Consider the following 22,063-nt stretch of genomic DNA (forward strand, 5'->3'; position numbering starts at 1 on the left):
ATTGCCTGGTAATAAGAGACCTAGCTATTTGGTGCCCTGCCTTGCACCTTGAGCAAACTGACATCCCTTGCAAAATATATGGTGTTAGGAATAGAAAGGCTCTTAAATTGCTACTTTGTATCACATTATTGTTCATTTTTTAAATAGGCAACTGTAATAAAAAAAAAATTCATATTCTATAATTAAAAATAATACTTGACTGCTCTTTTGTCACCGAAATCCCTTTTTTGAAAGCACAACAAAGCAATTTTCTCAAATAAATATTTTGTACATAATAGATATCGATGTGTTTTCTTCCTCCAGCTACACCATGAAAGGGAAACCAGTTTTATTAAAGTCATATTTAATTCGACATGTTTATTATTACAAACAAATTGATTGATTTGGAATGTGGGAAGACTCCACAGTATGGGGACAAATCACACACACTGTGAAATGTGAAATTCACGAGTGGTTTTTTTGTCACTGACTCCTTGGGTAAATTAATGTTATTTTTTTTTCAAATTAAAGCTTCATACTTTGTCAGATTACATGTTGCCCTGGATACATGATTAAGGAGAGTTAGACTCAAAGGGATTCTTGAAGTGTCTAACACTGTCTAAGCAGAAGGTCTTTCATTTAGTTTTAAAGTAGCTTTGGGTTTCAAATTACAGGAATTATTCAGTTAGTGTTAACATTAAACAGATATTTGACTGACAGGTCTAGCCCAGCGTTTTTCAACCTTGGGGTCGTGACCTCATGTGGCGTTGCCTGGAAATGAAATGGGGTCGCCTGAAATTTCTACTAATTGGTAAAAATAAAAATAAAACTTATTTTAATTATTAGAATTTTTCAAACACACATCATACACAATGAATATCAAATAACTGTTTCCTATACTTAAATGTTTTAAAATATAAATCTAGTTCAAATAAAATGCAGGATAAAACTATCTCAGGTGGCGCACAACTTGTCAATAAATGAATAACCATCATCAAAAACGAATTCTAGAAAAAAAATATATATATATCTGGGTCGCAGCCCAAAAAAGGTTGGGAACCTCTGCTGTAGCCCATGGCATTGATCTGCAATAATATTCTGAAATATGAATATTTGACTTTGTCTAAACAGTTAACGTAGACTGAATTCATAACGAATCATGACTAACGAACTCTGTGTTTTTGTTGATATGTTTAGTTTTTTGTGTAATATTGCTATTTTTCAGGTTTGTAAAGTGTAATGTTGTAGGTTTTTTCCTTAAGGACAGTTTGCTGCTTCACTTTAAAGCGGACATGCACATTGTGTTGAAGGACTGGCTCTGAATGATAAACTTATCTCTTTCTGCAGGTTGTCCTCTCATGGAGGCAGAGTAGTAATCATGGGCTCTTGACAATGGGCTCCTGACTCTTTTCAGCACAAACTGGAGCTTTGTTTGTGCTCTAGAGTTATGGGCTCATCACAAAGCTGGCCAGCCATCAGAGAAGATATCCCTGACAGATGACTCTCTGACGTCAATACTCTTTAAAGACATGATGCTACAGCAGAGACTAGACAGTGTGGTTCAGGTATGGACGGACCCACTTTCTCTGCTCTCGCCTTGATGGTCATCCTCCTCGGCTGGAGTTGTAAGGCTGAGGAGGAAGCAGAAGCTTTGTTCTGTCCGGAAAACCAAAAAGCATTTGACGACTCTTGCTACCAGTTTGTAGGCCTGCAGCGATCCTTTCTCAATGCACAGGCATGGTGTGAACGTGGTGGAGGGCATCTGGCTTTCATCCTGAATGAAGAGACACAGCAGTTTCTTCAGAAGCACTTGGAGGTGGGAAAGGATTGGTGGCTTGGTCTGGCCCCTGCAGCTCCAAACCTTACCCTGGACATTGCAGGCAAAGAGAGTAAGAGCCCATGTGGGCACTGCATGACTTCCAACTTTTGTGTCACATTTACCTTTTAGTATACATGTGTTTCATTGCTTTAAAAGTCAAACAGTAAAAAAAAAAAAGGCAGGAAAGTGCAATAAAAGCCTTGGATAGAAGCTTTTTCCTGATCTTAAGAAATAGCCCCATTGATGAATGAAAACACAATCACCTATACCTGAACGCCTCCCTAGTGAGGCGTTCAGGGCACGTCCCTCCGGAAGGAGGCCCCGGGGAAGACCCAGGACACGCTGGAGAGACTATGTCTCTCGGCTGGCCTGGGAACGTCTCGGGGGCCCCCCGGAAGAGCTGGAGGAAGTGGCCGGGGAGAGGGAAGTCTGGGCCTCCCTACTGAGGATGCTGCCTCAGCGACCCGGAAACGGCTAAGCGGGAGAAGATGGATGGATGGATGTTATCTATTTAGACAGCTTGTTTGTGCAAAGAAAGGACTGTAATGTGTTTGATTACTGAGATTTATAGACACACATGCAGGGGTGAAAGTAATGGATTACAAGTACTCACATTACTGTAAATGAGTTGCTTTTACGGGTACTTGTACTTTTTTGAGTTTATTTCTAAATCAGTAATTTTACTTGTACTTAAGTACGTTTTAAAAGAAGTAAAGTCATTTGTTACATTTCTACACCCAACCAATACTGAGTAGTTTTTGTTTTGAAATGATCGACAGACATTGTGAAACGACAAAAAATGAAATGACCAGACAATAATCAAATGCATCACATCATAGCCGGCCAACCAGATTAAACGTAATGCACCGCGCTAAACAGCAATGATTATTTTCTCATTTTTAGAGTTCATAAATGTAGCTATACTCAGAGTCTAAAATGTTTGTATTTTCAATTGAATTCATTGGTGTTATTTGATTTAAAAAATAATTGTACATTTTGACAGACCTTTTATTTTATACAGATGCGTTTTTGGAAAAAAAATAAATTCCAATTGTGCAATCTCTCTTCAATTTTAAGTTTATACATGAGATGTTTACTGTATACAAGGGAACTGGAGTAAGATTTATGACCAAAATTAAATATGGGGGGTGAAAGTAACTTGTAACTTTTACTTTACTTTGAGTACTATTTAATTGAGCTACTTTTTACTTGTACTTGAGTATTTATCTATGACTTACTTGTACTTGTACCTGTACTTGAGTACAATTTCAATCAAGTACCAGTACTTCTACTCATTTTTTATTTATTTTTTCTGTATATTATAATTTCTGTAATATCTAGCAGAAATTGGAGCCAATTTCAAAATACAATCTTCTTTTGTGGATTTTTCCCCCCAGGTTCCCTTGCCTGGTTGGATGGCTCAGATGTCAGCTACAGTAACTGGGAGAGAACATTTGATATACAAGCAGCCTGTGGACATATTCAGAGAAACACAGAATTTCAGTGGAAAGCCACTTTAAACTGTACCCAGGAGTTTGACTTCATTTGCCAGTTTGGTACACACCCCTCCATGTAACACTGTCAATAATAATCTGATGTTTGGTTTCTGGTGTCTTATAAGCACTATTTGTTTTTTTTCTTTTTGTCATAGAGTTTGGAAAGTCTTTAGCATGTGAAGGGCACAATGCTACGCTGCAGTGTGGTTCAGGGCAGGTTATAGAGATCAACGAAAGCTTCTATGGTAGAAAATCCATCCACTTCTGCCAGTCTACATTTACCACCCCTCCAACACCCACCCAGGAGGAGTGCAGCTGGATAGGAGTGGCACCATCAGTCAGAGGTACACTAGTTTACAAGAAACAAGTTTTGCCATATAATAATAGCTAAAAATTAAAGTCTTCACGCCTTTTTTTAATTAGCTACAAGTAAAGTATTTATAAAACTTGATCAGGCAGCCTCATGGGTGGAGCTTTCTTGCATTTCTTTTTTTTTTAACTAAATTTGTTAAGGTAAACACTAAAGGGGATATATTGTGCAACAAGATAGTGTGATAGTACAACTAGGTGTGCACGGATACATTTATGTACCAATGTATATGCGTACTTGTCGATTTCAAGTCCCAATACCAATACTTATGCCACACACAGACACAAAGACAAAAAAGGTATAGGCATATGGCAAAATGCAATGATTTGGAAGACAGATTCCTGTTTCTTCTCTGCTTGTGACATCAAATGTTGATATAGATTTCTTTTAAAATTACTATAAAGCTGTAATTTCAAGTAAAAATTATTTTTGTGAAATAAGGTTAAAAAAATACAACAGAAATGGCAGGAAACCATTAATTGTATAGACATTGATTACAAAGGACCTTTGTGCCATTTTTCTCCAGTGACTATGGCCCAGTATTGGTTTTTTTTTTTGGAAAACTCTCTCTCTCTCTCTCTCTCTCTCTCTCTCCCTATATATATATATATATATATATATATATATATATATATATATATATATAACATATTGAGTTTGTGTCATCTATCGCCTATTTGTTACATGCGTATTTGAGGTCTTGAAAAAATTCACATACTACCATTCATGATTTCAGCGGTTTTAAATAGTTAAATTTGTTGTTATTTTTCAATAATTTTTCAAACCATCAGATGAAGTTTAGTATTTTTTTCATGATCTCGGTTGAAATATATCGGTGTTTATATATGCAGTCTATTGTGTTCCAATACATGTGCAGGTTTGTTCATAACTCAACTCAACTCAACTTTATTTATATAACGCAAATTACAACAAAGTCATCTCAGCGCGCCTAACAAAATATATGGTCCATAGTAAGAAAGAAAGAAAGAACCCAACGAGACCCACATGAAAAAGCATTTAGCGACAAAACTCCCTCTTTTTATGGGAAGAAATCTCCAGTGGAACCAGGTTCAGGGGTGGCAGCCATGCGCTTCGACTGATTGGGCTAGTGAACAGAAGGGCATTCAAAGGTCCCAGACTAGTAGAGCCATGAACCATTGATCACGAACCATCAGCTCCAGCATCAAGACACCTGAAACAGACCAAAGAGCGGAGGGCGAGGAGAAGGCACAGATAGCAGGAAAAACATGATACACTCGTTCCTAGTGGTTAGGTTAATATTAATATTAATATTAAACGTCTAGCGGCCATCCACCAATCTCTGAGTATGTGACCATTACAGACGAGATTTTGCTTGTAATGGGTGAACGTAGTGATCTCAGCGTTAACCAAAAGCCAAGAGGCCACTTACCGTGATTTTCAATCAACGTCTCAATCAACGTAATTGTTTCCTGCTTTGTGTCAATCATATCAGCCACACTTCACGCTCTGTACTTACAGACAAACAATTGCAATGTCCAGAAAAGACATCAGTAAACCCCCATAATCAGAGCTGAATAAATAAACACTCTATTCTTTACCAATCACGGACCATTATGCTAAGATATTTTATATTCTTACTGAGCAAAACAGCTAGCACTTTATCATCCTCATTTGCATATACAAGTTGTTTGATATTTTAATTATAACTATTAGTTTAACAACCTTATTCTTGAGGGTACTGCTGTAGATATAGTTGAGGCAAAGCCTTCACAGAAGCAGAAGAGCTTGCAGTATGTGGCAAATGAATATTGAAGGCAATGTAACTTGTGTTAATATGCAATTTTTTAAAAAAATGAGCCACTTGTTATACTAAAAAAGGATGTTTGATATTTGTGTATAAATGTATGGTATGTAAAACTGTACAATCATAAACAGAAAGTGACAGTCCCAGGAAGAAGAAGGAAACCTTTCCAAAGATTTATTTTTAGAATATTTCTCAGAAATTGTACTGTTCTACTCTGGAATTGGATGTTATTGCAGAACAATGCCATGGGCTACAGGCTTGCCAGGCTGCAGTAAACCTGAGCTCCATAAGTGAACCATGTCCTGTCCGGGGAAGTTACCTGTCTGTGGACTACCGCTGCAAAGAAGGTTAGTTTTCATATTTTACAACACATACAAGATATTCTAGCTGCAGCATTCTGAATTAACTGGATATCCAGTATCATAAATCTTAGCGGGCGATATATGAAAATTTGTTTTTGACAGTTTAAAGAAAATAAATAATTTAGGGTGACAATCATGACTGAAATTAGAAGGGGAATTCTTCAATACCAGAATATGGCCAATCTGTTGTTGGGTCCCTCCTCTTTTTTCAGTCATTATCACACACCTATTTTTCCCAACATGTACTCTAGTGGTGGATTCAGACTTAATAAGTAGGATTAACATTTTTTGTGATTTTAGGAAATTATGAGCATTTATTATCTCCCAGGTCTTCACTTGTTGCTGAATAAACTGGCAACCGTCTTTGATAATGTCAACATCACTATAAAGTGGCTCCTTCATCCATATCTGGGGAATTTAACTTGTATACTGAATACTGGAGACGGACACATTATTGATCCCTACATCCCCAAAGAGTGAGCCACACGCCCTTCTTCAATAGTTGCTTTTATAATGCGTAGAGATGTAATGAGGTAACAAAGTTTTATCTGTGGTCATTCACAGGAACGAGAGCACCGTTATGCACAAATTCAACCAGTCTGGTGTTTTCACTGTCACAGTAGAGTGTACTACCAGTGAATGGCATGTCACAGCTCAGAAAACAGTAACAATTCAGGAGCCTGTTGGAGAGTTTGGTGCCATCAAGTGCTACAGCACAAATATCTCCACAGAAATCAGTAATTGCAGCGCACTTTATGGTGGGCCTGTTCAAATTGAGCTTGTGGCTGTTGCGGGTAAGTCAAAGTTCCAATACAGATGTATTTCTCAGTTTAGACCAAATAAATCATTCTCATTCTCTTTAAACAGGGACAGATGTTTCCTACACTGTACATCACAACGAACAGTTGCTTGCAAACTCTTCCGTCGTCTCTGGTATAACACCCGTTAACGTGACCCTGAATGCAAGCACTGCAGAGATCCTTGGTCAAGGCTGCCACAACGTAACTCTGGCTGCAACAAACGCTGTCACAGTTCACACAGTGTCCATTGTGATGCAGCTTTGCTTACTTGAGGCGGTTGAAGGACTGCAGGCTACAGCGGTGTCGGAGGACGGCGTGTGCCCAGACTCCTCTGATCTCATCATTAATGTATCGTTAGAGCATGGAGCACCTGCAAAGCTTCGCTTCACTTTCACTGGAACCACTGACACATGGTCTGAGAGCAGAGACATTTTAAACAACAGTCTACAGCCATACACCTTTTCCAACCCGATTCAAGGTACTTAAGGTTCAATCTGTACTGATAATGAGATTAAAAGAAGTACTTAATCATTTTTTTTTAATTCTCTTCTTTGGTGAAGGATCTTTCCAGGCAGAAGTACAAGTTGTCAATGCGTTTTCTTCTGCTGATGTTGGTGTTGACATGCAGAAGATACTTGAAGCTTGTCAAAAACGCTCAGACTTTGGAAACAAAGTAAGTCCAACATATTCTCTAACATGCTACAAAAGTAGTCTTTATAGGGAGTGGTGGGCCAAGTGGTTAAGGAAGCGGGCTTGTAATTGGAGGGTCATCAGTTTAAATCTCACCTGGGCCATCACTGCGGGATGTTGAGCAAGTCCCAGAGAAGAATTTCACTATGGTGATGAATAAAGGTCAAATTATACACAAATAAAATGTGCTTATCTTTGAGTTTAGGTTTATCAATAACTAGAAAGCACTCAGAGAGGCGCAAACCTCCGCCAAGAACCAATTATCCACCAATATATTGGCAGTTATAACTAGAGCATGTAATGTGCAAAGTCACCAGCAGGATGTGTTGTAGAAGCAGCTCAACAGGCTGAACACAGGGATTGGGATTCATCGATTTAAAACATAACCTCCTTGGCAGAGGTTATAATAGAACAAAGTTCAAACAGGTTGGTATGGCCACTGTTTTAGTGTCACAAAATAATATCAGGACAGAGTCAGTGCGACAATAGATAAACCTGAATTATGAACTTGTAATATATGTAAAGAGATAGATACATAACCGTCCTGTGGTTTTAATAGAAAATAATGAATAACTATTTATAGATTATCCATAAACATTACACAATAACATGTAAAATGATACATCATACAAACTTGTTGCATGTTTCCGATTATAGTGCAGTGAGATAGTTAGTTTCACTTAGAGATGTGTTTACCTAGTTTATAAATGTATTCACAGTTTTCATGATTTACACTGTTTCTACCCACAGACAGGCAACAACAACATTGTCAACTCCTCTGACTTGGTTATCATAGCAAATCCTGACTCTTTGTTGGATAACGCTCAGCATGTAACACTAACACTAAATGGATCAGAAGGATCATTTAGCAAAGGACTTGCATTTGAGTGGAAATGTGGTAAGTATATGCCCTCTGAAACCTACTACACAAGAAACGCAGAAAAGTCCTTGAAACTCTTATTGTTGTCAATTTGTTGTCTCCTTTTCTGACATTATTGTTTTCTTTCCACAGCATCAATAACGTTCATTTTATCTCCAATAATTCTTTCTGAGTCTACACAATGACAATTTAGTAATGTTTTCTTCCGTGGTGCTGTTTAACTAATAATCCTCTGCCTGGGTCCTTACAGAGGGAGATTGCAAATGCAAACATAAAACAGTGAAAGAAGCTCATGTAGTAGAGAAAACCTGCCTTCCCAGTCCTTTTGAGATGATCAGGTACACGTTGACCTTGAGGAGAAAGACCTGGTTCAGGAAATGGGCTGAAGTTGCCTCAATCTCTAAATGCATCAGTGTTACTCCATCAAACCAGATCACAAATGTCAACATCAGGTATGAAAATTGAATTGTGGAGAAAAAAATTGTAAAAATAATGTTTCTTCTTTGCTTAGGTGGTGTGGTACCTAAAAATCTGAATTCATCCTACATTGTTGATATCTCAAAGAGTGACAGTTTACTCTTTAATGAACCTTTATTTAGTCAGGAAAACTACATAAGGAGAACAGATTATTAATCTATTTCACAAGTGTGTCCTGGCAGCAGTACACAAAACAAGTTTACAGTGTCAAAATAAAACTGAAATGTTTAAATAAATAGCACAGAAGACAAGTGCATTAAAAACAAATTAAAAAAGTACAGTCACAGAGCATAAGAGCTTATGAAAGACTATAAAAGCCACCAAACAGTTACAAATAAATCAGCTAAAACAAGAAAGAGGTAAAGTTTTTGTTTCCAGGTGCTGTAAAAGGGCCCTAAACTTTCCCAGTGAGACCAACTCTGTGAGTTTTTATTTCTGCAGGTGTGACAACTGCACTTCAATAAATGCAAGCAGTCCTGTAAAGCTGAGACTAAGCTGTGATGCTACCTGCCCAGATGTAGTTTGGTTTATTGAAGACCCCAAGACGTTACCTGTAAGCCAGAATTTTACACAAAAGACAATATTATAGTTTGAGTTTAATGCATAGTGTCTCTCTCTGCACAGGATAACTTCACAGGCTGTTATTCCAAAGCTGGAAGAAAGCCTCCAGTTGAGAAGCAGGATGGAAGCACTGAATATGTTGTCGACAGCAAACATCTGAAAGATTCAAGAGACACGCAGCACAACATCAGCGTCTTTGCATATAGTATGTCTCGTTCTTTTTATTCAGGCTGGTTTTAGACTTTCTCTCTTCAGTTATGATCTTTTTCTCCCCATTGCAGCCAAGCATGAACCTGGTTTTGTCAAGTACACACTTCCTATACCAGGTCCTGATCTTCCTGAGCCTCCAGTAAACTCAGACCCATCAGCATTCTCCTGCAGCATCTCACCACCATCTGGGACTGTGCTTGATGCCTTTAACATTACCTGTGATGAGATTTCCTTTTGCATCTCAAACTGTCTTTATTGCTTTAAGACCAACACAGGTGACAATTTTAAGTTTTCAACTAAATGTATTACTTCTGCCTAAAACAGTTTCAGGCTTTTTTTTTAATTCTTTTTTACTCTGTCATTATGAAAATAAAGAAAAGTTGGCATTGTTTTAAGAATGTGACAATATGAAGTTTTAGATAATAAATCATTTAATGAAAGTATGTAGAGATTAAACCATCACATGGTTCCTGTGTCTTACAGGTGATCATCTGAGATGCACCGATAGTAATGAAGCAAAATCTGTCTTTTTGCCACTCGGAGATGAAAACAATAATTACACCTTGTCTGTTTTGGTGACTGTAAAAAATGAAAACAACAATGCTTCCACAACCATCTCCACACAGGTTAGTTTTTTTAGTTTTCTATAAAAGAAAGACAAACATGATGTATAAATAAATGACGTGTTTGTTCTTCTGAGGTGTGGAAAACTGAATCCAGTGGCTCCATAGATACTCTCCAGTCTGAAGTGCTGAACACCGTGAGCCAGTTAGAGCAACAGGGGTTGCTCTCCAGTGAGGCACTTGGACAAATATTTACTTCAGTTTCTGATATACTGAATACAGATGAAAACCAAGAGCACAAGCATGAAAGGTCAAAGGTAGAAGAACACAGAGGATCTTGTAACAGCAGAAACTTACATGATGCTTTAGTAATAGTTAGTCCTGTTACTCAGTGAAAGAAATAACAATGAGGATGTTCTTGTCTTTCAGCTAAGAGAGCAAATGTTGTCCAAAATGAATTCTGTGCTGCTCGACACTCCCAGTAACTCGACTCATGAGGTGCAACTGACAGCGAGAGCTGTCGCTGGACTCACTCAGCGCTCAGATGAGCTCAGCCCTGCAGCACAAGTACAGCGTCTTACATCAGTTCAACACCACAAACTAAAATCTGCTAAAAAAGTTTTACAATATTTATTTAAAATACTTAATATTATTAATAAATAAAAATGGTATTAGACAAATGTAAATACATAGTTCATGAGAGTACTTTCTGTATAGGAATGCTAAGCATCCGGAACTCAACATTTGTTTCAAAAGAATCAGACAACAAAATGAACAAACAGCATGTCAGAAAATACAAACCAAAATGTTTTTACTCACTCATTCAACACACATCGCCAGTTTAGCTGCATTGCCTCATCAACAGATTGACCCAAAATGCTTTATAACTTGAATTTGGGTTAAAGCTGCGGTATGTAATTGTTTTGGCATCATTTGGTCAAAAATTCTTCTCTTGGCTCTGTATTCATGCTTTAGAAAACAATGAGTGACGCTTTTTTACAGCCAAATTAGAGTTCTTTTAACAAACAAAGTTCTCCATGAGCTGTTTTGGCCGTTACTAATGAACTGCTCGACAAGTTGATACACGTTCACAGGCTTTTGGTAGTGAAAGTGTAATGACAGGCGTTTTGGCAGGAAAAGTCCTCACCATGGCATTAGGCACAATGGCTCACATTGCAAAGCAAATCAATAAAAGTGACAGTCTAAAGTCCAAAACATACTCAGGCGGAACAGACTCCACGAAAGCCCTCAAAGTGGATGTCCACCACTGCGATTTGTTCATAGTTGCTTTTGAGAAAAAATTAGCTAAGAGGAGTTGGAAAGTCACCAGATTTAACAACAAAGTCGTGCGTGTTCACGAGGATGCCGCTGGATTGGGCATGGTTGTTGCCATTCCAGTCTCACGATTCTACATACTGCAGCTTTAAGACAAAATCAATATCTAGTGTTGATCTTTAACTTTTCGAGGACTGAGTTGTTCTGACACCTAAACATTTAATCATTCTGTAATATCAGTTTTCATCAGTTTGTTCCATTGCCTTTCTAGGAAGAAGCTGGATCATTGTTGGTTGACCTCAGCTCGACGCTAAATACCATCAGTGTCACTCAGCAGAGCAGTGATGAAGAAGAAGCCTTTCCACACCTGATTGCAGAAGCAGCGACTCCACTGGTTGAAGCAGCCAGTAATATTCTCAATGTTTCATTAAATGTAAGGACCAAACTTTCAAGATGTTGATGTTTACCATGTTGTTGTCTTAATGCTTACTAAACCAGTCCGGTTGTGTTTTTCCTCCAGAAAAAAGTGTCAGATTTTCTTCTGACTGGGATGAACAATGTTCAGAGTGCCCTGCTGAATAATAAAATACCAAATGGTGAACCTGCCATCATTGACTCTGGTCAGATCAGTGTGTATGTCAACAGGTAGGAGAAGACTGGAGACATTCAAGCTTTCTGTTGTACACATTTTGGCTTAGTGAAATAATTTTGGCTCCTCTTCTTTCAGAGTATCTTCAGGAGGAATGCAGGACATAAATGTCCAGAAAAGCAGCTCCCCGAGGTTCTCCTTCCCCACACTGCCTGATAATATTGTTTCTGCAGACGAGCCAGTGGACGTCAGAGTGAGCTTGTACCCAATAGTCTCTCCATTCATCCATCCATCTATTGCAGTTTGTGAGATATACTGTACAAATCCCACATGAAAAAGACTGCAACTTGAAACTATGAGCTTCTAGCTGAGAATGCTAGCCAGAAATTTAGGACTTTGCTATTTGGGAGTTATTGTAGTTAAAGTATGTTTGATTGTAAGTAATGTCAGCAGTAAATATTTAAGCATGTGCAGAAAGCAACACAAAAAACCCACTCAGATTATGATTAGCCTTGGATGTTAAGCATATACAGTATATATTTGTAATTACTTGATAGCTTACTAAAAACATGCATGTCCCTGAAATAGATGATGAGCTTTGAGAAGAATCCATATTCTTGGAAGGAGGACAACATCACAGGAGCTGTAGGCTCCGTTTCCCTGACCAGATCAAATGGCACCGTCATCCCTGTGGAGAACCTACCAGAGGAGATCGAGGTAACATTTCATGCACTTACATCGTAGTTGCTTTGGATGACATTTTGGATGACATCATGCTTTGTATGGTTTTCAGATTCTCTTACCAAGGCTGGACGATAAAGAGCAGAGCAGCACAGTTCTGGATCTCGCCAATTTTAGCACAATAATTATCGACATTATCTCTCCAGACGTTACACTTGTGGTGAAAATGGAGCCATCTGAGAATATTTCCTTCATGCTGTACTTGGGATATAAAGACTATCCTAACGATAACACTTATGTAGCCAAGACACGGATCCCTCAAGAGAATGCAAAAGAAGGTCAACACTTTTTTATTTACCTTTCCCTAATCTCAGTGAGAATCAATGACAAAATGATTTATGAATGTGACTGAAATTCAGCTAAATTTCTGAAAGGAAAAAAGGAACATTGTGTTGAACCAGCAGAATACATTAGCATTAGAAACATTATTTCCAAAAAAATTCTAAATCTCATCAACAACCTCCAACAGATTTGGATAAGCAGAAATAAGTAATTTAATTGGAATTTTAAATAGAAGTAGGTATTAGACTTTATACAGGCATGCCTACACCTTGATAATCATCATCATTATCACAACAATGTTAGGAATCTGTTTAAATATTGTGTAACTATAAATAATGGTGAGTATGAACAATTATGATAGTAAGAGCCTGAATTACATTGACAGTCTTTATTGTGGTTTTTGATTCTATGTATTACTTTACAACAGAGGAAATGTTCACCTGGCTGTTGAGTCCCCGAGACAGAACAGGAGATGTCGGAGTTCATTATCTTGTTATGAAACCTATTGTGGAGCCCGGTATCAAATCCGTCAATGCCTCCGTGTCTGTTGTTACCATTGCTGCTCAGTGCAAATACTGGAGTGAGGAAGAATCATCTTGGAGTGAGAAAGGCTGCAGAGTGAGTTAAAAACATACATCCTTAGCTTTTGGTTGAAGGGCTGTGTAATGGTTTTCTCTCTTTCTTTATTCTTCTTACAGGTGGGACCGCTCACCACGCCTTTGGTCACCCAGTGCCTCTGCAATCATTTGACTTTCTTTGGCAGCTCTTTCTTTGTCATGCCCAACTTGGTGGATGTGTCACGCACCGCTGAGCTTTTTGCTACATTTACCAATAATCCTGTGGTAGTTTGTTTTGTGGGAGCAATTTTTGTTGCCTACTTGCTGGTGGTCGTGTGGGCACGTAGGAAGGACATTCAGGACACAGCCAAGGTCATTGTCAGTAAAGACTTTCTACAGTGTTGGGTTTGAGTGTTGTAATCTATAAGAACATTTAAATGTAAAACCTGTTCATACCTCAGCAGATTAATTATTAGATACCTTATCTAATATGTCTTGTACTAGCTCAAGTGTGTCCTTGTACTAGACGTCTCAAACTGAATTTTTGTCAGTTGAATTATTAACCAAAAATACCACAGTTGATTCAAATCTTTTACAGGTTAAAATAACCTTCCTTGAGGACAATGATGCTTTGGCTGAATATCGCTACATGCTCAATATAAGCACAGGGCATCGACATGGGGCGTCAACCTCTGCTCAGGTGATTTGGTGACACTTGACTTGAAGATTTATACATAAGGCTGACATTACGCTGTCATTATTATGACATGACCCCTGTTATTAGCATGAATAAGGAGTCATGAAGGCTGTCATTAAGCATTGTTCATTACCCTAACAGTAATCCTTCATTACCCTAACCCCTAACCCTACATAACCACACTAGATCCCTCCACCTAACACAAAAAATGGCAACATAGCTCCAGAGATGTCATAATTTAGCAAAAGGTGTCATAATTTAGCGAACAGCACTTAATGACAGCCTTCATGACACCACATAATGACAGTGTAAGGTCAGCCTTATGTATAAAACTGTAATAAAGCAATGTTGTTGATGTGTCTTTATTTATTATGTGATCATTTTGGTTTTAGGTGACCATAACACTACAGGGCACTGAGGGGGAAAGTGAGCCCCACCACCTGACGGACTCTGAGAAGCCTGTGTTTGAGACGGGTGGGGTGGACATGTTTTTGCTGACCACACACTTCTCACTAGGAGATCTGCTGAGCATCAGACTGTGGCACGACAACTCAGGAGACCATCCTTCATGGTGTGAGCTAGAAGGCAAAGGACAAGGGTGTCATCTTTAATATTTCTCTTTTTATGAGAACTGTGCATAACTATATCTGCATTGTGTAGGTATGTCAACAAGGTAATGGTGCAGGATTTGGAGACTGGTCAGAAGTGGCACTTTCTCTGTAACTCTTGGTTGGCAGTGGATGTAGCTGAGTGCACGCTGGATAAAGTCTTCCCTGTAGCAACAGAGATGGATTTAAAAAGATTTAGGTGAGACTGTTTAATATGGTAGTGTTCATATTACCATATGGGGTCCCAGACATGCAGGCCTGGGACCCCTTCCTGCATGTCATTCCCTGCTCTCCCTTACCCCCTTCCTGTCAAGCAACTGTCATATAAAGGCCACTAGAGCCAAAAAAATCCTTTAAAAAAAATAAATAAATAAATAATAATAATAATATGGTAGTGTTATTGTTCCGTTACTAACTGGCACCAATCTCTATTGTTTTTTTAGTAATCTGTTCTTCATGAAGACGGCCAAAGATTTCCGCGATGGCCACATTTGGTTTTCCGTCATCAGCCGACCTCCCAGTAGTACTTTCACTCGAGTGCAGCGAATTTCCTGCTGTTTTTCCCTGCTGCTCTGCACCATGCTCACCAGCATTATGTTTTGGGGCATCCCCACAGATCCTTCGGAACAGACCATGGATCTGGGTCAGTTGATAAAATTAATAATCTGAAGTTACCACATTACAATTTTGATTATATTGTTAGAATGCTAAAATCTGTTTTGCTAATGCAACCATGTCTTAAGTTTTCTTTCTTTCTTAAGTGAAATTAAGGCAAAAAAGATGTACTTTCTGTGTTAATTTTGTTATCTTAAGCTTAAGTAAAAAAAAAATGTTGTGATGATATTTTGCTACCATCTATTACACTATAACAAAACCGTCAAATTACCTAAAAAAACACTAAAATCAGACTAAAAATAAAAATAATTTCCACAGACTATATTTGTAACCCAAAACTGAATTAAAAGACTAAAATGTGACTTTAACTAAATTGGTAAGTGACTTAAACTAAAATTAAATTAAAAATTCCTTGTCAAAATGAACACTGGTAGTACTTGTAGTATCTTGAAGTATTACCGTTAGTTGAGTTTTCATCACTCCTTCACCCAGTTTTAGGCCCTCACCTGTGCACAAAACTCAATAGTTATATCACTCATGAAGAATAATTCAAGCTTCACTTACAGAGAGACTTCCATCTACAGGTCACATTGAGTTCACCTGGCAGCAGGTCATGATCGGAGTTCAAAGTTCAATCATCATGTTCCCCATTAATCTCCTCATCGTGAGTATCTTCAGAAACACCCGACCTCGAGAGAAATCCTCCAAGAGAGAATCGTCAAGACAGGGCAAGACGGTTCGAGTTTCTCCCTCACAGACCTCATCTCCTCAGAAGGAGCTGAAGGACATCACACCTGACACGGTGATCAAGGTAAAATCATAGACAATTCTACTATAGCTTCGTTGACTTTACTCTCCCAGGCTGATTATGTTGGTGTTTTTAAATCAGGATATAAAGAGAATTGCTCAGTCATTCTCAAAGGCCATGAAGAGTCCTCTGCCACATTTAGATCTTCGTCCTGGCCAGCAGGCAGATATCAACACCCTGTTGTCCCTGGTGGAGGACATCATCAGACAACAGAATAGAGCAGCTGGAAACTTCTACACTGAAACCTCCAAAAAAGACCGCTCTGTGATTCTAAGTTTAGGGTCAGTCAACCTACAAGGTAAAGTTTCTCATTACACTTCACCAATTCCTTCATATTTCTTTTTGGAATGTTGTTCTTATTAATTTGGTTATTTTCATCAATAGAAAACAATGTTTGGGGGGGCAGTGAGAAGACCTCAGATGAAGCTCAAAAGAAGACCAATAACAGCCGGTGCCTGTACCGGCAGCTGCTTCTGGTTGAGAAGGAGCTTGGTTTTTTAGGACCTTCTCGTTTCTTAAAATCAGACAGTTACAACCGAGCTGTACAGCAGGTTCAGGGGATGAAGGGTCTCCTGGAGTATCATGTGCCTTCATCCAACCTGGATGGAGAACAAGTAGCTCGCAGTCCCAGCCCAGAGGAGGGCTTGGATGAAAAACCCAATAAAAAGTCTACTCAAGGAGGGCTGCCATGGTGGTTTGTGTTTGTTGGCTGGATACTAGTGATAGTCACCAGCGGGGTATCAGGATACTTTACCATGATGTATGGGTTGACGTATGGCAAAGACCGCTCTATAAGTTGGCTAATCTCCATGGTGGTCTCTTTCTTTGAGAGTCTCTTCATCACCCAACCGCTAAAGGTAAGACATTTGTTCAATAAGACTAGTTGTTGTAATCTAGTTAAATCCATATATAATTAATCTTGAATCCATGAAGAGCTTTTCATGAGGGGTGTCCCAATCCGATATTGATATCGGAAATCGGTCAGATATCAGCAGAAAGAATTGGATCACATAATATCGGCCTGCATCTAAAATCTTCAATACAAGCAGTCCATTCCAGACTCTGCTCCAGCATTTCTATCTGGCAGCTGACAGAACTAAATACTGATATTAAAAAAATTATTGTTTGGAACTTGAATTGTTATTTTGCACTTCAAAAAGATAATTTGGATTTATTGTTTAGATTATTTTTTAGGGTCTTCTAATTTATTCTTTACTTATTTTACTCAATTTGATCAGTTTTTCTCATTGTTGATGACTATTGTTCTCTGTTTGAGTAATATTACTTGATCAAGCCTTATCTACCGATCCACACTACAAAACAAGTAAAAGAAGTATTTATGATTTGTGCTGATATCGAATCAAACTGATATCATTATCGGCTATAACTAATGAGCGCAATATCGGTATCATATTTGAAGTCAAAAAGTTTGTTCGGGGAAATCCTACTTTTTATTACTGCACTTGAATCTGCTGATATTTCTGTCCTTTTTTGTCTTTGAAAAATGCTGATTACTGATCTTGCTAGATTTGTCTGGATCATATGTTGGTAATTTTATTTAGTTGATGCCTCACAGTGATTTCTGTTGTGCAATCTTCCATGACAGGTGCTTGGGTTTGCTGCTTTTTTTGCTCTGGTTCTGAAGAAAGTGGACCAGGAAGAGTACGGAGAGCCTCAGATAGATGACAGTCTCAGAAGCCCAGGCACTTTCTTGTCTCATCTTACTTCTTTGCATTTTCCGCTTTTGAAAAGGAAACAAAACCCTAAACCAATACAATCTTTTCCTGCAGATGATCCAAATGCAATGCGGGCAGCAAGAAGAGACAGTACCTGCAGTTTCTATCAACCACCACCTCCAACTGACCTTGAAAAAATTCGCAGCAACATGATTAAAGAGCAGAAAGTCTTTGCTCTCATCAGAGAGATTCTTGGTAGAAATCCCTAAAAATTAAGGAAATGCAATGCAGTTCAACACCCCAATGGTAATACATAATATTTATTACTGTGTTCCAGCATACATGGGATTTATGTGGATGCTGCTCCTGGTGGCATACGGTCAAAGAGATCCAAACGCTTACTTCCTAACCCAACACATTCGTCAGAGCTTCAGCAAAGGGATCTCAGACACCATGAGTATTCAAGACGTGTTCACTTGGACAAACACAACCCTGCTGAGCAATTTGTTTGGAGAGTATCCAGGTCAGTGATTGGTTAGTTTTAGTATCATCCTACTAACACAATCACAAATCAATTTATGGATGGCGTATCGCAGGTTTAAGTACACACAATAATTTCTTCAAACATCTACATTTCAGCTGCCTGCACAGCAGCTGATCAGCATTTACAACTATCATTACACTTTATAATGAATTTAGTGCAAATTGAAACAGTCCAACTATTAATTTTTGGCATAGAACACATTAACTTAGTTATGGTGATCACATTACCTTGAGAACAGTTTGTGGCAATGGAAACCCCATGAACAATCCACCAATCCGCATTAGTGCTCTGCAATGAAATACCATCATTGTTTTTTGTGTTCATGACACTCTTTTGGCAATGAGTTTGTGAAATCCCAGGCAGTTGTTTTTAATGTTAATTAATGTAATCTTAATATTGCTCATTGTTGCAGACTTTGAAATCGCAAACAAAAACTTATTTTTAGTAATTCCATTTTGTTTTTGGGAAGGTTTTGGACTTTTTTTTGTTCAAGATGAGGTTCAACAGTGACTTCTATTATATTAATATTTTGCTGAACAGGATTGTGCTTCATTCATCATTTGAAATATGTTTTGCATTTAAGTGGCTGTTTTTACATGTATTTTTCATTGAGTCTCAACAAAACCCAAAAAAACAAAAGACCCTGCAGTTTGTGATATTATATACAAATGATTTTTATTGGTTTTATTGTAATTATTCCACAGGGTTTGTCACCGATGGCAACTCGAAGCTTGTTGGAAATGCACGCATCCGTCAGGTGAGGGTGCAGAAAAACTCCTGCCGCCTTGCTCGCTCCATGCACCACTCTGTGAAGGACTGCCACGCTCCATACTCATGGGATGTGGAGGAAAGGGGCTCCTACGGCCCGGGCTGGAGTCGATCGGTGGACAATAACACTGTGGTAGACCCTCACAGTCCCTGGTCGTACAAATCACAGGGTAAACTAAGGTCCTCTCCTGTCTGGGGGAGCCTGATGCTCTACAGAGGAGGAGGCTTTGTGGTGGATCTGGGTCCAGATTTACAAAACTCCAGCAGGTAAATGTTCAATGAATAAAGGGATAATCTGTTGCAGATTTTTCTCATATTGAATACAAAATACTATCCTTGTCAAAGATTGTCAATTTTCAGTTTGGCACTTTTTCAAATAAATCATCCTTGGACAGGGATTTTGCCCTGTCATCTTTTTTTTTTTTTTTTAAATCCTATTAAATATTAATTTCTCTGCAGAGCCCTTCAAGACCTTTATGACAACATCTGGGTTGACACGTACACCCGAGCTATTTTTGTAGAGTTCACCGTTTACAATGCCAACGTCAACTTGTTTTGCATTGTCACTTTCATGCTCGAGACCTCAGCCATAGGTAAGTGGTCCAAGTAAAGCTACTGCAACAGGAAATTAATTTAAGTTTTTGATTATAAGTGAATGTAACTCATGCTATGACTGTGTTTTTTCAGGAGCTTTCCAGTTCCGCAGTGAGCTTCAGAATGTGCGTCTGTATCAGTCCACTGGTGGCCTTCACATCTTTGTGATGGCCTCTGAAGCCATCTACTTCCTCTTTATCATTTATTACATGACTGTTCAGGTGCATAAACACAAACCTTACTAGAATATCATCAAAAGTCGTATAAACCATAGTGATGTGATCTCTGCTTGAAAATTGATAGGGCAAGCTGATGAGGAAACAGAAGTGGGCTTATTTCAGGAGTAAGTGGAATTTACTGGAGCTGGCTATCATCATTCTCAGCTGGAGTGCACTGTCTGTATTCATCAAGAGGACTTTACTAGGAGAGCGGGACATGACCTTCTACCAGAACAACAAACACCAGTGAGCAATAGGAATAAAAACCCAAGATAAAACCCTAAAAAAAGTTTTCAGTATGCAATTTTATCTGCAAAAAGACTTTGTTTATCATGTATAATATAACCTAAATATATTTCATAATAAGCAGTATATAGTGGAGGGTCAATACATCAATAGTCTGTTTTCTGGCTGCTGTCTAAATATTTTAATTTGTTATTCTCTGTGTGCAGATACGCCAGTTTTCATGAGACTGCTAAGGCCGATGCAGTGCTCGGGTATCTGATTGCTTTCCTGGTACTGTTGGCTACCGTCAAACTGTGGCACCTGCTGAGGTTGAATCCCAAACTGCACATGATCACAGCAACACTGCAGAGAGCCTGGACTGATATTTCAGGCTTCCTATTGGTCATGGCAATCATGTTCCTGGCTTATTCCATAGCTGTAAGAAGTTTACCCACACTATCAATCACATGCATTTCTTCAGATTCAATAATACAAACTTGACCTTTTCAGTCTAACTTGATGTATGGATGGAAGCTGTACTCTTACCATACTCTATTCAACGCTGTTCAAACAATTGTGAGCTTACAGCTTGGCATTTTTAACTACGATGAGGTTGGTGTTACTACTTATGTAGAGCAACAGAATAAGATGAGACTCTTCTAGAGTGGACAATAGTTATTCCCTCTCTTTTTTCAGGTTCTGAACTACAATCCTGTGATTGGAGCTTTCCTTGTTGGTTCCTGCATCATTTTTATGACCTTCATGGTGCTGAATCTCTTTATCTCAGTCATTCTGGTGGCATTCAGTCAAGAGCAAATACATCACAAGGTAACTCACCCAAAACATGGTCTAAAGACTCTCAACGTTGTGGTAGATCGTGACATTTGTCATTCCTTCCAGCTCTGACTTCTGTATGAATATATCTAGGAGGAGATATATAATCATTCTTGAGTTTCATATATATCTGTTTTTGTTCATTCAGCCTTCAGACGAAGATGAGATCGTTGACCTGATGCTCATGAAACTCTGCAGCTTGTTTGGACTCAAGTATAAGAAATTAAGTGAAGACCTCACTGAGGGACTTACTCCTCCATCTGATCCAGGAACCAGTCTGTCCACAATTAGTCTGAAGAATATTTAGGAGGGATGATCTGTTGGTCTGCAGGCAAATTGGAGTTAATCATAATAAGCTTCACAGCGTACTTTGCTTCAGATGTTATAGTTACTCGCCTTAACCAGCTCGACTTTGTAGCCATGTTGTAACTTTGTCAATGAATACTAATCCTCCAAAATTAATGTGTTAGTTTCAGTCGCTCCACTGCTGCTTGGCTATGTCTAATGTGCAAGGGCTTGTAAAACCAACTGAAGATAATGCAAATGTTATTTATTGTGCAATTTAATTTAGGAAGCTATGTAATATGTTAAAACAATAAATGTGAGAAACATATTGGGTCTCATACAGCAATATTCTCTTCAATGTATCTTATATTTTCACTGCGGTGTAGCGGTTAGCTTTGCAGGTCCACCTCATAGCAAGAGGACCTGAGTTGAAGCCCTGAGGTGGACACTTGGGTCCTTTCTGTGTGGAGTTTGCAGGTTCTCAATGTGCTTGCGTGGGTTTTCTCCAGGCACTCCGACTTCCTCCCACAATCCAAAAACAGGACTGTTAGGTTGAGTGGATTTTCTAGATTGACTGTTGGAGTGAATGAGAGTGTGAGTGATGGTCTGTCTATGTGGTTGTTGCCCTGCGATGGACTGGACCGCAGCCAAGCGCCTGAAGAAAGATGGAGATAGGCACCAACAAACCTCTGCGACCCTGAAAAGGATTTTAGGATTCACTATTAAATCTATTGCTACCCAGATGTGCTGAATG

General features: G+C 38.7%; 1 protein-coding gene across 1 annotated transcript; it reads left to right on the top strand.

The window, feature by feature from the left end:
• Window positions 1-1,546: 1,546 nt before the first annotated feature.
• LOC114480101 (polycystic kidney disease protein 1-like 2) lies at window positions 1,547-21,588 on the top strand. Its single transcript, XM_028473936.1, has 41 exons — window positions 1,547-1,868; window positions 3,196-3,354; window positions 3,450-3,638; window positions 5,687-5,797; window positions 6,141-6,288; window positions 6,377-6,606; window positions 6,680-7,090; window positions 7,173-7,289; window positions 8,057-8,200; window positions 8,433-8,634; window positions 9,101-9,212; window positions 9,284-9,425; window positions 9,502-9,705; window positions 9,914-10,056; window positions 10,131-10,310; window positions 10,423-10,560; window positions 11,540-11,701; window positions 11,789-11,913; window positions 11,996-12,110; window positions 12,446-12,574; window positions 12,651-12,876; window positions 13,308-13,498; window positions 13,579-13,809; window positions 14,036-14,137; window positions 14,527-14,705; window positions 14,795-14,941; window positions 15,186-15,385; window positions 15,942-16,168; window positions 16,247-16,463; window positions 16,550-17,022; window positions 17,772-17,868; window positions 17,956-18,096; window positions 18,179-18,364; window positions 19,090-19,420; window positions 19,613-19,746; window positions 19,841-19,968; window positions 20,051-20,211; window positions 20,418-20,628; window positions 20,701-20,802; window positions 20,887-21,018; window positions 21,173-21,588. The coding sequence occupies exons 1-41, from the start codon at window positions 1,547-1,549 to the stop codon at window positions 21,329-21,331; spliced, it is 7,458 nt and encodes a 2,485-aa protein (XP_028329737.1). The 3' UTR covers window positions 21,332-21,588.
• The last annotated feature ends 475 nt before the right edge of the window (window positions 21,589-22,063 follow it).

Source organism: Gouania willdenowi, chromosome 3, assembly GCF_900634775.1.
Source record: "Gouania willdenowi chromosome 3, fGouWil2.1, whole genome shotgun sequence".
In the NCBI taxonomy this organism is placed as follows: domain Eukaryota; kingdom Metazoa; phylum Chordata; class Actinopteri; order Blenniiformes; family Gobiesocidae; genus Gouania; species Gouania willdenowi.